General features: G+C 66.8%; 1 protein-coding gene across 2 annotated transcripts in view; it reads right to left on the reverse strand.

The window, feature by feature from the left end:
- Window positions 1-7,817: 7,817 nt before the first annotated feature.
- TTYH3 (tweety family member 3) overlaps window positions 7,818-15,452 on the reverse strand; it is a 29,055-nt gene continuing 21,420 nt past the window's right edge. Inside the window, exons 10-14 of one of the 2 annotated variants that reach the window (XM_042971622.1) lie at window positions 14,926-15,018; window positions 12,744-12,880; window positions 10,830-11,003; window positions 10,238-10,313; window positions 7,818-8,048 (exon numbers count right to left, since the gene is read on the reverse strand). In XM_042971622.1, the coding sequence (XP_042827556.1) occupies window positions 7,974-8,048; window positions 10,238-10,313; window positions 10,830-11,003; window positions 12,744-12,880; window positions 14,926-15,018 (555 nt within the window). In that variant the 3' untranslated portion in view covers window positions 7,818-7,973. Of the gene's footprint in view, window positions 8,049-8,072; window positions 9,568-10,237; window positions 10,314-10,829; window positions 11,004-12,743; window positions 12,881-14,925; window positions 15,019-15,452 lie in introns of those variants that run through there. The other variant, XM_042971620.1, reaches the window with a different exon arrangement.

Raw genomic sequence — 15,452 nt, forward strand, 5'->3', positions numbered from 1 at the left:
TCATTTGTGGGCTTTCAGAATCCGAAGTAAAACTGCCACCCCCGTGCTCCCCACCCCCACCCCCTCCGGCTTCCGCGCTTCTGCGCTGCCAGGCGGCAAGCCCTGAGCCGGGTCTGGGAGGAGCCGAGAGGGGTGCGGGTGGGGCCCCTCCCTGCTCAGTTTAAACAAACTTCCCTTCACCTGGGGCCATCACGGCCAACTTCCCAAAGAGACGCGTGAGAGCTGTGGTCAGGTGCTGGAGACGGAAGGCCTTGCAGAGGTGCGGTGGGGAGAGCAGGCAGGCAGGCGGTCTGGGTCTCGCACGGCCTGGGCAGAGGTGCGGAGGCAGGACTGATCAGGATGCCTGGAACCTGGGAGGGAGGATGGCAGGGGGCTGGGTCTCCACGGCCCTTCCCCATGCCCTTCCCCACGCCCCTGCAGGCCACCGGGGCTCGCCCTGAGGCTCCCTTCCTTGCTGGCAGCTTCGGCCAGTCCCGCCCTCTCTGGGCCTGGGGTGGGTGGGGGGCAGGTGGGGGGCAGAGGGGAATGACCAGAGCCAGCCCCGTTCTTTGTCAGACCTGCCAGTCTTGCCGCTGCCTCAGGCCCATCCGCCCACCCCCAGCCCCGGCCTTGCCAAGCCCTTTCTGAGCCCAGGGCAGGACACAGACACTTGGTACATCACTAGGAGGGACCCAGGGACCTGGGGCAGCTCCTGTCTCACCCCTGGAGGTGGTCCAGTTTACGTGAGGGTACTGAGTGGGGAGTGCAGAGCTGTGGCTGCCCCCCACCCCCGGGGCACATGCCCCTTAGCAGCCCTGCCCAGGCTTCTGGGACCCCCCCCCCCCAAATCTGTGTGCAACCCACCTCAGTCCCTGGGTGCCAGCTGGTGGTGAGCGCTGGGGGTTTCTCTCCCTGCCCAAATTGACCTTTCCCAGGACCCACCAGCATCCCGGTGCACAGCCCCGTTCTGGCCCTTAGAGGCTCACAGCACGAACCTGACCGTTGTTACTGATATCTGGTTCACGTAATGGTGTAAGGTCAAGAAGCAAGCTTAAGCAGCTGCTGCAGGTCACTCCTGCTGCCGTCCTGTCCCCTGGGTCCGACACGGGGCTGGCCACCGCATGTCCTCGTGGCTCGTCCCGGTGGGACCTGTGGGCCCTCCACTCAGCAGGGCCCCAGGGAGCCCCAGACAAGCAGCGGGCCGTGAGGGGAAATTGCTGGGAACGCAGAATGTCCCGGCTCCCGCCCTACGGCTCGGGTCCCCCGAGGGCCCGGCGCCCCCTGCTGGGCGTCTGCCTCACTCCTGGAGATGCTCTCCCCACTTAGACCCTTCTGCATCACGGGATCAGGACCCCTGCTGTCCCCGCCCTCTGTGGGTGTCTCCTCGTTCCTGGAAATGTGGGCTCCTGGCTCACAGGCTAGCTCTCCTGTCCTGGCTCCTGCGTCCACTCCTGGTTACTTCCGTGTCCGTGATCCTTCCCACGCCCTTGGCCTCCCCTCCCCCTGCGTCCCCACTGCATGGTCACTCACTCCCCAGACCGTGCCTGCCCCACGACCGCACTCTGCCTCCACCTGCTGCCTGTCCCTCTGCTCAGTCCCTCCGGCCCTCCCGAACCCCCCAGCCCCCTCACACCTCACAGGCTTGTCCCCTCCTGGCTGGACCCTGTGAACTCACCTTCACCTCCCTTGGCTTCTTGTTTTCACACCCTCTCCCAGCCAGGCCTCCAGCGGCCACCCTCCTGCAGCCTGTCCCCCCGCACCTGGGCAGCTCCCCGAACTCTGGGGAGTCTCACCCTGAGTTCCAGATGGAGCCTTGGCTCCCTGGGAAGCCCCCTGCCCCGACTTCGCCCCTGCCTGCTCTCCGGCTCTCCTACTTCTCCCCCTCCCCGGCCCCCAACCACTTCCTCCAGCCTCCCTCCTTCATGAGACCCACCCCACCCGGCCCCCAACACTGCCCACACCGCCACTCTGACCTCGGGGCCAGCAGGGGGCTCCACTGTGACCTAGGCCCCACCCTTCTTGGGGACTCAGGAACACCACTCCACCGATGCACACCGGCCCCTCTTCCCCCACTGCAGCCAAGCCCCGTGCCAGGCTTCCAACGCGCTCTTACCTTAAAACATCCTAATCTTCAAACACGCGCACTCCTCCGGGCCACGCCCCCCACGCGTGCGCCTCTGGGCCACGCCCCCTCCAGCCGGGGCACCGTTTCCTGCTTTGCAGCTAAACTCCAGGAGTCGCTTCTTGCTGTCCCGAGTCCTCTCCCATGCTCTCCCGAGCCAGCTGTCAGGCTTCATCGCACTGGTTCTTGTCCAAGACTCCAGTGGTGTCCAGCTTCCTGAGTCCACCGGACTCAGTCACCTTCCAGTGCCCACGGACCCCGTCATCGGCAGCGTGTGACGTGGTCCCTCATCTCTCCTTGACACTGTCTTCGTGTGGCTCCCACGACACTCTCTGTCCCGGGCTCCTCCTGCCCGGCTGGTTGTTCCTCCCCGCTCCCAGACCCCGAACAGGGGTCCTGCTGTCTCCTCTTCCGCACCCACTCCCTGGGGGATGTCATCCAGACTCCTGGCTTTAAACACAGTATCCAAGCCAAAGACTCCAACTGGTCATCGCCGCCCAGTGCTCTCTCCCGATTCCCAGACTCACTGTTCCACCACCTCCCCCCACCTCCCCGGGTGCCTGCTCCCTCCCCGGCCCCCCCACCTCAGTGTGTGATAACACATCCCCGGGGACCCACCGCAGCTCAACCCAAGCCCCACACCCACACACAGGGTGCCAGGAAGTGCTGCTTGTGCTCCTTCCAGAACCGAGTCCTGTCTCACCCCTCCTCAGCTGGACATCCTCCCACCCCCACCCCCACCCCGGCCTGCCCTCGGCTCTGGCCTGCAATGTTGCCACAGCCTCCTAGCTGCTCTCCTGCTTCTGCCCTAGGCCCCATCCTGACTCAGCAGCCAGGGCCATCCCGTTAAGACAAATGTTCCGTGGCGTCAGTCTGCTCAGGTTCTCCGTGGCTTCCCCCCCCCCCCCCAGAGTCCACCTCCAAGTCCTTATGAGACCCACAGGCCCTCTGCCATCTTCCCAGCTTTGCTTCGTATCAGACCACTCTCCTTTGCCGCTCCACTGCAGTCACCCTCACCTCCTTGCGTGAACACACCAGGCATGTATCTGCCTCAGGACCTTTGCACTGGCTATTCACCCGCCCAGAGCCCTCTTTCCCCAGATATCCTCAACACTGGCTTCCCCTGGTCGGCGGAATGGTAGACCCCAAAGATGTCACATCTCAATCTCCGTAACCTATGAATATGCTACCTTCACGGCAAAGGGGACTTCGTAGATGTGAGTAAATTAAGAACCTCGAGACAGAGAGATGATTATCCTGGATTATCCAGGTGGCTCCAGTGCAATCACAGGTCCTTCTTTTTAAGAGGGAGGCAAGGAGGGTCAGGGTCAGACCGGGATCGGAAGCATCCTACACTGCTGGCTTTGAAGATGGAGGGGCCATGACCCAAGGAAGGTGGCCGCTTCTAGAACTAGGCTACCACTTTGCCCTCCCTGACATGCAGACAGGGAAAGTGAGGTCCAAGTAGGGCAGGAAGTGCCTGGACGCTTTCCCTCATGGGACTCTCTTGCCTTTTGGGTTCCTTGCCCCCACGTCCCCAGTTCTCCCTCCTTACCACACGGCACCCTGGAGGCCTCAGCTGTCTCCTCCACTGCCCTGGGTGCTCTGCGTCCCCTCTTCAGAGCTGACCAGTTCCGGGTGCCCTTCCCTAGGAGCCAGTCAAATCGGAGGCTGCCGGACCAGCCCCGCCCCCCAGGTGCTCCCAGCAATGCCAGGAGAGCCTGGTGTGTTCCACTGGGCCTTTGCAGGTCCCTCGCCCACCTGTGCCCCAAGCACGGGAGACATGCTTTCCTGGCCAAGAGGTGCGTCCCCCAGTTCCACGGGACACTGAGGCCCCCTGTGAGGTGGGTGCTATTACCTTTAGGGGAGGAAAGTGAGCTCACCAGCAGCCCTCCCACGTTCCCTGCCGGATTATGTGGCACCTTCCAGTGTCCATTTCTCAGCCGAGAACAAGAATGATGGTAACTTTAAATACAAAGCAGCCAGTCCTCTTCCCAGCAAAACGAGCTTGTTTGGGAGGCGGAGGAACCAAGCTCAACACCACACACCTGAACCACAGACCCGGCTGAGAACAAGCTGCGTCGCGGGCTTATATATAGGGAAGGGGGACCGTGCGCGTTGTGGGGGGAGGCTGTTCGGGACAGGAGCCAATTGGAGGAGAGCGGGATGGCGGCCTCTCATTGGCTGAGAAGTATGGCTTCTCATTGGCTGGGCTGTTGCTGGACGAGGAGAAACCACCTCTGCGTGTCTCGTTCGTTTGGTTGGGTTGGTCGGCAGCAGTGGCCAGGGGGGCAGGGGCAGGGGCAGGGTCAGGGGCACACACCAGGGCTCCTTTCCTCCTTTTCCCACCACCATCCCACCCACCTGAGAGGAAGGACTCGGGCGAGGCCCGTGGCTGGAGATGCCCCCAGGGGAAGTGCCCTGAGCCCCATCTCCGTGGGGCTCAGGAAATGCTCCTCCAAGGGGACCCACCGTTGCTCCCACCTGGCCCCCCTCCAACACCCCTGCCCTGGGCCAGGCCTGTCACCTCTCCAGGTGGCCGGAGGGGCCTCCACACAGGCGTCCCGTCCCCCTGGGCTGCTCCAGTGCACGTCCAGACTGCAGAGTGTGGCTTTTAAGGTGTCAAGACCACCGTTTGTGCCCATCTCATGAAGCCCCACCTGGGTGGGCTCCCCGGCCACGACTGGGCCTCCCCCACCCCCTGGGGGTCTTTTGGCTCCCAGCATGTGACCACACTGCCCACAAACTCCGGCAGGAGCCCAATCAACTCAGGAAGAGAGGCTTGTTTTTTAAAACGTGTTTATTTTAAAACATGAAACCCAAGCTGAATAGAAACCACAGAAATTACATTGACGAGATTTTTAGTTATTTGCCAAGAAAAATAAAGCCCCCAAAGAAATAAAAATCAAACCCCAAACCCAGTTAAAAAAACCAAAACCAAAAATAAAAATAAAAAACACAGCGACAGCACATACAGCCTTGGCCCTATGGAGGTCGGAGGAAGATTCTGGAGGAAGATGCCGAATGGTTCAGGCCTCAGTTCCCCCTTCCCGCTCAGGGCACTAATCACACTGGGGAGAGGGTGCAGGGCCAGGAGAGGGGCCGGGAGGGTCGGAGTCTTAACAAAATCGTATCGAATGACAGGTTATATGTAACAAAGTGGCACAGACGCAACCATCACAGCTAAATAGAACGTCCCTGCCCACCCCCTGCCTGCCCCCCAGCTGCGCCCCAGGGAGGCCCCCCACCCGCCTGGGGCTGGGCAGGGGTCCCGGGTAGGGAGGGGATGGTACCTGGGCTGGAATTGCATAGTGAGATGGGGTGGGTGACGTGGCAGGGGACCCAGGGGCAGTGGATGCTGGCACGGGGAGTCCCATCAGCCAGGTGTCCCGGTCGGACCCTGCCTCCCACTTGCCCAGCCTGTCCGGGGCCTGGGAGCCAGCTGGACCCTGCTGGGGGGGGGGGGGGGAAGGGGCGCTTCAAGGCCCCGGGGGAACCCTCCCTCCCACCTACTACCCACTTTGTCAAGGGCCTGTGGGAAGCGAGGCCCAGTGGTGCAGGGTTGGGAAGGGATGTGGAGAAGTCACTGGGATGGGGGTGAGGAAGGGGACCCTGAACACTTGGAACGAAAGGAACCCGATGGTAGGACTTGCTCCCCTCCAGAGACTGAGGCTTGGGTGTGAGCCCCTCGGGATCACTCCTTTTCCTTTCTCCAACTCGGCGAGTAGAAGAACGTGAGGACGTCACAGACGGGGCAGGCACTCACGCACACGACGCACGGAGGGTACTCCCAGGACAGCCGCGGTCCACAGCCTGTCCGGGCAGCACCCGCCTCTCATGCTATGTACATTCACATTGCGGGCGGCCTCCCAGGGCCGCGGTCAGCCGACTGTGCTTCTGAGCAGCGGTGGAGAGCGGCGGCACCCGGGTGGGGCCGCCGGGGACTCCTCCCGACCCCGGGCCCGGAACGCTCTCGGCACCGGTGGAGCCCGGAGGAAAAGCTGGGCGGGTGTGCGGCGGGCGCCCAGAACAACGGCTGGGCCGGGCCCGGGGCACACCGTGCCCTGCGGTGAGGTTTGCCCATGCCCACGGGCTCAGACGCCAGGACCACCTGGGGCACCCCAGTGTCTGCCTGCTCACTTCCCTCCCTCCCCGGGTCAGGGGTTTGCCCCAGGGGCGGGGCAGATGTGGCCTGGCCTCCAGCCCACCTGCCCTTTTGGTCCCGGACACCAGCACAGAGAGAGGATGGTGGAGGAAGGGCAGGCAGCCCGTCCCCGGGCCTGTCCCGGGGCAGGGCATCGTCCCCGCTCTGGAAGGAAGAGCCCACATGTCTGTAAGCTGCTTGGCCAGCTGCCCACCTCCCACCGCAGGCCCCTGGCCCGGGCCCTCACACGTGCCTGTCGGTGGTACTCTGCTGCCCCTGGCTTGACACGCAGGCCAGAGCCTCTCCGTTTCAGGCTGGCTAGGCCAAGACCGGGACTGGCGGGGGACTTCCCATCCTGATTTGGGGGTGGCCTACCCTCCACGGCAGGAAACACGGCAAACATTGTACACTAAAGCCAAAGCACCTTAGGGAAGCCTTGTTCCCACTTCACAGGTAGGGAGACTGAGGCCGCAGGGACCTCGGTCCTACAGCCTAAGGGTTCGTTCCCTAGGACACAGTCATCCTGGGGCAGCACCTGCCCAGGGACGGCTCTCGAGGCTCCTGGGCTGCCCGTCAGTCTACAGCCCTTTCCCCAGCAGCACCCCGAGAAGAAACGGCTACTCCAGCTTGACTCCCAGCCGGCCGGCTTAGGCCTCATCTCTGGCCCGGACTCAGGGTGACACTTGCTGGCTCTGGATCGGCCAGGGGTGCCCGCGGAGGCTGGGTGAGGTTAGTGGTTAGTCCCAAGAGGGGCAGCAGGGGCCGAGGGCACGTTCACAGCCAGCTCGGGTCCAGCCCCACGGCCCGGCACGGGACACCGCGCCTGTCCTAGACAGAGAGGGAACCGAGAAGGGAGGGCTGCCCGGCCCGCGGTCCGCCTGCCCTAGGGTGACAAAGGTGGTTAGTGCAAAAACGAACCAGACAAGCTGCCAAGTCTTGGGGTGGGGGAGGGGGTTTGGCACCAAGAAGGTGGCCGGCACTGAGTGTGCGGCCGGGGCTCAGCGCGGCACCTGCCGTCCTCCCGCCGCCGTGGGGGGCTGGGCCCTGCGGGCAGGGTGGGCGCTGTGGGAGAGAGCAGTGCTGGGCCGGAGGCAGAGGAGGCTTCTGGCAGCGACAAGAGGGGCCTGTGTTCAGGTGGAGAGAAAAGGAAGAGCCACGGGGGCGCCCCGGGGGCTCTCCGCACAGGAGCCCGGCGGGCAGGTGCGAGCCTAGGCCCCTCCAGGTGCCAGGCACGGTGGGGGCGCCGCGCAGCCTGTGGACAGAAGCCTCGGGAGCACAGAGCTGCGGGAGGGGAGGGGCAGGCTGGGGTGTGAGCCGGAGAACGCGGCGTCCACAGGGTCGGCGTGCTGCAGGGCAGGTGGCAGGGACACAGCACCGGGGCCGGCCCAGGGAAGGGCTCTGCAAACGCAGGTCCTCAGAGGCGGACAGGCGTGGGGGGCGAGGGCCCCGCGTTGGTGGCATCGCTCACAGGCATCCAGGCGCGTGGCCCGAGGAGAGGGCGCGGGCCCGGAGTTCCTCATCTCCATGCCCCTGCGAGGAGGGGAGGGGAGGGGAGGGGAGAGGGGGGGAGGGGAGGGGAGGGAAGGGGGGCCGCAAAGGGGCCGGCAGCGGGCCTGGCGTGCGTGCGGAGGGTCCGGCGAGTGGTCGCGGGTGGAAGCGGCAGTGCTGGCACGGGGAGGGCGGGGCGATTGGCACGCGGGTGGGCGGGCGGGTGGCCGGCCGGGCGGTCTAGAGGCCGCTGCCGCTGGAGTCGGGGCGAGGCTGGCTGGTGGCGAGGTATTTGGCTCTCATGCTGGAGGTGTACTGGAGGGAGACAAGGGGAAGAGGGGGTCAGCAGGGCAGCGGACGCAGCCACGCGAGGGCCTTGGCGAGGTGAGCCAGTAGCAACCCGAGGGCGGGACAGGAGGGCGGTGGCCCGGCTGACGGAGCCCCGGTGGAGGGGCTCGGGAGGGGCTCGGGAGTGGCCGGCGGGCTCCACGAGCGGAGGCCAGCCCCCACGCCCCAGGCTCCCCTCCCGGGCACGGGAGCGCACTCAGTCGAGGTTGCCTTCCAGGGCTGGGCTGAGGGGACACGTGGAGACTCCTGCCCCAGCGGGAGACCATCATGCAAGGGTGGAGTCAGGCTTTGAGAGCGGGTCAGGCCCTGGGAAGGAGGAGGCCCCACGGCCACTCTGCCCCATCGCCCCAGGAAAGGAGGCCCCGAATGTCACATGGGCTGTGGGGCTGCGGGCTCCTCCCAGCTCCTAGACGCAGGGACAGAGGCGCCTGGAGGGAGGGCACGGACGGCGTGTCTTGGCCGCCGCTCGTCCAACCTGAAGCGTGTGTGTGTGTGTGTGTGTGTGTGTGTGTGTGCGTGCACGTGCGTGGGGGTCGCTCACGATGAGCACACACACAGGAGGCGTGTACTGCGGCCAGGCAGGGTGCAAAGGGCCACAAGCCCAAGGGGACGCGGACGAAGGCCAGGCCAAGTGCCAAGGGTTGCCGGGGTCAGGGAGCCTGCGCAGGCTGACCCCACGGCCCTGCGCTGACCCCTCCCGAGTCCCCAGATGGGGAGGGACGATGCTCCCTGGTCCCTAGAGCCCTCCTGGCACTCCAGGTGGGGAAGAAGGCGAGAGTGCCGGGCGGCTGGCCAGGACACAGCATCAGGGGGAGGAGCAGTGGGCACCAGGGAGCCGTGTCATCCCCCGGGCAAGCGGCAGGGGAGGGGGACGGCACCCCAGAGCCCTGAAGGTGCCCAAGCAGGCCCGCGCAGACGTGTGGGCACGGCCGGGGACAGCTTGCGCGCTTGCCTGCATGCGCCTGTGTGCACTTCTGAACATGCACAGCGGCACCCCAAGGGCACCCCGGGGTGCCACCTCACCCGTGTTCTGCCTCCCTGAGCCCAGGCGCCAGGCGCAGGCACACCCAGGTGCCTGGTAGATGGTCTCCTTGCTGGGAGGTGACAAGAGGGGCCGGGGCCATCTGCAGCTGGGCCGGGGGCAGGGAGGGGGCTCACTGCCCCTGAGGTGAGGGTCACGGGCCGGAGGCCGGCACGAGGTCTCTGGTTGGGCTGGGGGCTCACGAGCTCACAGGCTTGTAAGGACCCGGAGCTGGCCCGGCAGCTGCTGAGCTGCGACGGCCCTGGGGCACGTCACGTGGGCCCAGGGTCCGCGCTGGTGAGGGGGTAGCAGTGAGCCGACAGCATGAGGCGGAGAGAGGCGCAGTGGGCAGGCGGTGCAGGGCAGGGCACCTGGGGCGGGTCAGTACCTGTCACTCTGAGGGCACGGCCACCACAGCGTTCGGGCACTATCCGTGGGCTTAAACTGCCAGCCTGCCAGATAGCGCTAGGAGGGCCCGGGGCGGGAGGGGTGCAGGAGAGAGAGAGAGAGAGGGCGGCCTCAACGCCGGGGTGTAGGCCCTGCCCGCAGCAGGCTGTGGGGGGCCAGAGCACGGTGCCGATGACGAGGGCTACCTGGCCCGCGAGCCCACACGGCCCCGGTCCGGGTCGAGGGCGCCCCGGCGGCTGCAGGGCAGGACGGGGCCACCGCACACGTGCCCACCTCTGAAGGCGGGTGGCCTTCGGCCTCTCTGGCCCTGTCCTCTGCAGCCCACCTCGTCCAACAAGGCCACCGGGGCCCGTCAGTCTGCAACTTCCTTCTCTTAGGTGCCAAACCACCCTGTCCCCTCTTTTCTGTCTCAGCGAGGCCAGAGGGGACAGCGGCTGGAAGCGCCAGAGGCTGAGTCTCGGGCCGAGCTCAGGGAGTCAACGGAGGAAATGAAAGGAAGCGGGCCCGCGTGAGAAAGGAGAAGCCAGGGCCCCTCAGGGTCGAGCTGGCCCGCCAGGCGGCTGGGGCTCAGGGTACCTTCAAGGCCAGCTTGTGGGCCCACCCGGCCCGCCTCCTCCAGCCCCGGCACTGGAGGCTCCTCGCCACCCCGCCGGGCCCGCACTGCCCGCGAGAGCGACATGACCGCCAAGGCAGCCGCGCAGCACCCCCGCCCCGGCCTGAGACTTACTGAGGGCGGCGGGGACTCGCGTCCGATGAGGGGCGTGTTCTCACAGCGGGGGTTCTGGAAGTTGGCATTCTGGCTCCTGCGGTGGTGAGGGGAGAGGGGCTGTGAGCGGCCGCCGGCCGAGCAGAGACCCTTCTAGAGCCAGGCAGACTCTGTGCCCACCTACCTGTGCCCGGCCCTCTCCAGCCCTGTGCGTTCTCGCCACCCTGCACGCGGCCCCCGGCAAGGGCCTGAGGCGCCCGTGACCCTGGCACAGTAACCCAGGGCTCGACCCAAGGCTGCCTCGGCCCGGCCAGAGCCCACCCGGATGCCCGCCCACCACGCGGCCGGCCCCGGGCTGTCGGCCACGGCATCCCCGCACCCTTCGCACACAGCCTCCACCTAACCGAGTAGCCTCATCGTGGCCGCGAGCCTGGTGTGCCTGGGCGACCCCGCCCAGAGCCCGGGCAGCGCCCAGGGAGGCCCCTTCTGACTGCCCGGCCGGCCCCTGCTCCGGCCCTCCCAGCTTCTCCCGCAGCGGGGCACACGGAGCTCCGCACGGCCTGCGCCCCCGTCCCCGCCTACCCACCCCCGTCCGGCTCCCGGCGCAACTCACATGTACTCGGTGACCGGGGCGTTGCTGACGGTGTGGGCCGCAGCTGGGATGCTGGTCTCGCTGCCGTAGCTGCTCCCGCAGCTGTACAGGCTGGGCATGTGCACGCGGTAGAGGCTGTCGTGTGCCTGCCTGGGCCCCGGGGCCGCCTCCTCCTCCCCATCTTCGTCGGGGCCTCTGCAGGGAAGGACACCCGGCGCGGGTTCAGACCCGGACCCGAGGTGGCCAGCCGCCAGGCCCGTGTGGGGTCGGCTCGGATGCAGACACACCTCGTTCCGACCCCGGCTTGGTCAGGTATGGACTACGGGACCGTGGGCAGGTCACCCTGGCTTCATCCTCTGAGACGGGGGCGCCGAGGGCCCCGCGCCTCAGCCCGTACACCCGGATGCGGTCTGCCTATGAGCACGAGGGGCCACGGTCCCTCCCGCGGGGCAGAGAGTGGGGTGCCCGGAAGTGGGGGTGGCCTCTCTTGGCCCTGCAGGTCTCTGCCCGCATCTCTGGGTGGCCTGAGCCCACGGGGACTGTGCGTCCCCGGGAGGCCTGAGCCCAGCCCTCTTGCTCTGCTGCATGTTTCCTACCCACTGTGCCCAGGGAGCTGTAAGGCGAGGCGGGGCGAGGCGGGGCGAGGCGGGGCGGGGCGAGGTGAGGCAAGGCGGGCGGCCGGGGCCAGGCCTCTGGCGCACCCGCAGGCCCAGCGCGTCCTGTAGGCTCCCAGACTGGACTCGAGCCGGGGCTGCCTGGTGGTGTTGGCCTAGGTCAGCCAGGCCTGCGCTCCTGTCCCGCCTCCTGCCCACCAGCCGGGTGACCGCGAGCGTACGGCGTCCTCTCTGACCCCTTGCAGCCAGAGGAGCAGGACAGTGGTAGCAGCTGGCGAATGTGTCCATTCCCAGCCGTGCCCGGGGCTAAGCCCTTACACGTAGCGGTTCCTCTAGTGCCTACCCGACCCCGAGAGGCGGGCTCTTTACAACCCGCGTTTACAGTCAGGGCGCTGGGGGCCCAGAGTGCTCAAGTGACTTGCCCGGGGTCATCCTATAAGCAAAGGCAGAACCGGGATTTGGATCCACGGAATGTGATTCCAGGTCTGTCTCTCAGCCACTTCCCTACAGCTGCCACCTCTGTCACCACTGCCACCGCCACCACCACCACCACCATCACCACCCCCGTTGTCCCCACCACCACCATCGTCACCAACACCACTACTGGCAGGATCACCACAGAAAACAACAGAGTAGAAATCCAGACAGAGGGAAGAGATCTGAGCTAAGCTGCCTGTCCTCTGAGCCAGGCCACCAAGAAGCAGCCACGGCCCAAGTAAGTGGGAAGGGAGGCGGGGAGGCTGGGCGATGAAGTGTGGGGCCCAGGCAAGGCGATGGGCCCGGTTCCTCCGGAGACCACTCAAGCTACTACTGATCAGGGAGACTAAGGCAGGGGCTCCCGGGAACCCCACTTCAAAGACAAGAGCGTCACGGCCCCGTGGGGAGCAGCGGCCATCCCGGTCGCCCGGCTAAACGGGCCACGGAGGCCGTGGCCACCTGGGGCCTTCCCTCGTAGAAGCTCCGAGTCCCCACGGCCAACCAGCTGCTCTTTCCACACGCGAGCCCCGCACATCTACGCCCCGGGGCGGGGAGACGGACAAGACGCCCCGAGGCCAGCCGGTCAGAGGCGGGGAAGGGTGCAGGGCACGGAGCCAGCAGCGGCAGCAAGGACGCCCCGGCTCTCCCCGCCTGCTCTGGACTCGCACGTCTCCCGGGCCGGGAGCTCCTCTCTACTCTCAGAGCACCGCGGAGGCTTGCAGAGTGTCCGCAGCAGAGGGGGCGTTTGCTCCTGTCTCCGGGCGCCAGAACACGGGTGTCCAGAGGCGCGTCCCTAAAACACCCTGCACGCGGGATGGCCTGAGGCCAGCTCTGAGCCCCTCACCTTTTCTGCTGCCAGGTGTGTGGCACACTGCAGACAATGGAGCTGAACATGAGGGCTGTGACGAAGGAGAAGAGGGCCAGGTAGATGAGGCCCTCGACGCCGTCATAGCAGAAGCCCGTCAGGGCCTGCACGTAGTCCTGAGGCCAGACGGCCCGGCAACAGCAAGGCCACACGGACCGGGAGGGAGACAGGGAGGGCGGGCTGAGCCGGGACGCGCCAGAGCCTCGGCCCGGCACGCGGCAGCCCGGACCGCCCTGGACTTCACCACCCTCCGGTGAGCTCCCGTTCTCCTGAGGCCCCACACCCCCGGCTGCTCCCGTCTGTTCCCCTGACCCGCAAGCTACTACCCGCTGTTCCCGCTGCCCTTCCAGGTGCTCCCTCCTGCCCCCAGATGCTCCCTCCTGCTTCATACCCCCAGCTGCTCCCTCCTGCCCCCCAGCTGCTCCCTCCTGCCCCCAGCTGCTCCCTCCTGACCCCAGCTGCTCCCTAACCCCAGCTGCTCCCTCCTGCCCCCAGCTGCTCCCTCCTGCCCCCAGCTGCTCCTTCCTGCTCCATATCCCCAGCTGCTCCCTCCTGCCCCCAGCTGCTCCTTCCTGCCCCCAGCTGCTTCTTCCTGCTTCATAACCCCAGCTGCTCCCTCCTGCCCCCCAGCTGCTCCCTCCTGCCCCCCAGCTGCTCCCTCCTGCCCCCAGATGCTCCCTCCTGCCCCCCAGCTGCTCCCTCCTGCCCCCAGCTGCTCCCTCCTGCACCCAGCTGCTCCCTCCTGCTCCATAACCCCAGCTGCTCCCTCCTGCCCCCAGCTGCTCCCTCCTGCCCCCAACTGCTCCCTAACCCCAGCTGCTCCCTCCTGCCCCCAGCTGCTCCCTCCTGCTCCATAACCCCAGCTGCTCCCTCCTGCCCCCAGCTGCTCCCTCCTGCCCCCAACTGCTCCCTAACCCCAGCTGCTCCCTCCTGCACCCAGCTGCTCCCTCCTGCTCCATAACCCCAGCTGCTCCCTCCTGCCCCCAGCTGCTCCCTCCTGCCCCCAACTGCTCCCTAACCCCAGCTGCTCCCTCCTGCCCCCAGCTGCTCCCTCCTGCCCCCAGCTGCTCCCTCCTGCCCCCAGCTGCTCCCTCCTGCCCCCAACTGCTCCCTAACCCCAGCTGCTCCCTCCTGCCCCCAGCTGCTCCCTCCTGCCCCCAGCTGCTCCCTCCTGCCCCCCAGCTGCTCCCTCCTGCCCCGCTGCTCCCTTCTGCCCCCAGCTGCTCCCTAACCCCAGCTGCTCCCTCCTGCCCCCAGCTGCTCCCTCCTGCCCCCAGCTGCTCCCTCCTGCCCCCCAGCTGCTCCCTCCTGCCCCCCAGCTGCTCCCTCCTGCCCCCAGCTGCTCCCTCCTGCCCCCAGCTGCTCCCTCCTGCCCCCAGCTGCTCCCTCCTGCCCCCCCAGCTGCTCCCTCCTGCCCCCAGCTGCTCCCTCCTGCCCCCAGCTGCTCCCTCCTGCCCCCAGCTGCTCCCTCCTGCCCCCAGCTGCTCCCTCCTGCCCCCAGCTGCTCCCTCCTGACCCCCAGCTGCTCCCTCCTGACCCCAGCTGCTCCCTCCTGCCCCCAGCTGCTCCCTAACCCCAGCTGCTCCCTCCTGCCCCCAGCTGCTCCCTCCTGCCCCCAGCTGCTCCCTCCTGCCCCCCAGCTGCTCCTTCCTGCTCCATATCCCCAGCTGCTCCCTCCTGCCCCCAGCTGCTCCTTCCTGCCCCCAGCTGCTTCTTCCTGCTTCATAACCCCAGCTGCTCCCTCCTGCCCCCCAGCTGCTCCCTGCTGCTCCATAACCCCAGCTGCTCCCTTCTGCCCCCCAGCTGCTCCCTCCTGCCCCCAGCTGCTCCCTCCTGCCCCCCAGCTGCTCCCTCCTGCCCCCCAGCTGCTCCCTGCTGCTCCATAACCCCAGCTGCTCCCTCCTGCCCCCCAGCTGCTCCCTCCTGCTCCATAACCCCAGCTGCTCCCTCCTGCCCCCAGCTGCTCCCTCCTGCCCCCAGCTGCTCCCTCCTGCCCCCAGCTGCTCCCTAACCCCAGCTGCTCCCTCCTGCCCCCAGCTGCTCCCTCCTGCCCCCAGCTGCTCCTTCCTGCTCCCTAACCCCAGCTGCTCCCTCCTATCCCCCCATCCCCCCCACCCCCGTTGTGGCCCCCGGGGGGCCTGCCCCCCAGGCCGGCCCTCACCAGGTGCAGGCTGCGACAGTCCACCAGGGCGGTGAGGTGCTGCAGATTCCCCTCTGTGCCGTTCAGCACCTCCTGGACACGGAGCAGGGGGTCCTGGGGGGACACGTGCCACACAAGGTCAGCACCAGTCAGGAGGACAGGCCCTTGGGAGCCCCCATGTATCTGTCCACCCACACCCGTGGTCTTGGAACAGGCGCTGAGGACCCCGGGCTTCTAGAAACAATGACCCGAGTCTGTGCCCTGGCCTCAGGGGGACTGTTGAGGATTCGAGTGGAGTGGGGAAAGTAGGACCCACCGATGCCTGTCAAAACAGGAGAGGCGGCAAACACCCACGTGTCTTCTGACGGGGGTCTGGTTCTTTTACAAATCTCAGTTTACAGAACGGCGAAACGGAAAGTGTTCATGGCATTTTAAACGACAAAACGTCATCCGAACCCTCTGTACAGAACGAGCCGGATCCTGTAGCGTGTGTGTGCATGTCTGTGCGTGCACGCGTGTGTCTGTGTGTTACGCGGGCACCTCCAGCC

Source organism: Panthera tigris, chromosome E3, assembly GCF_018350195.1.
Source record: "Panthera tigris isolate Pti1 chromosome E3, P.tigris_Pti1_mat1.1, whole genome shotgun sequence".
NCBI classification, from domain to species: Eukaryota; Metazoa; Chordata; class Mammalia; order Carnivora; family Felidae; genus Panthera; species Panthera tigris.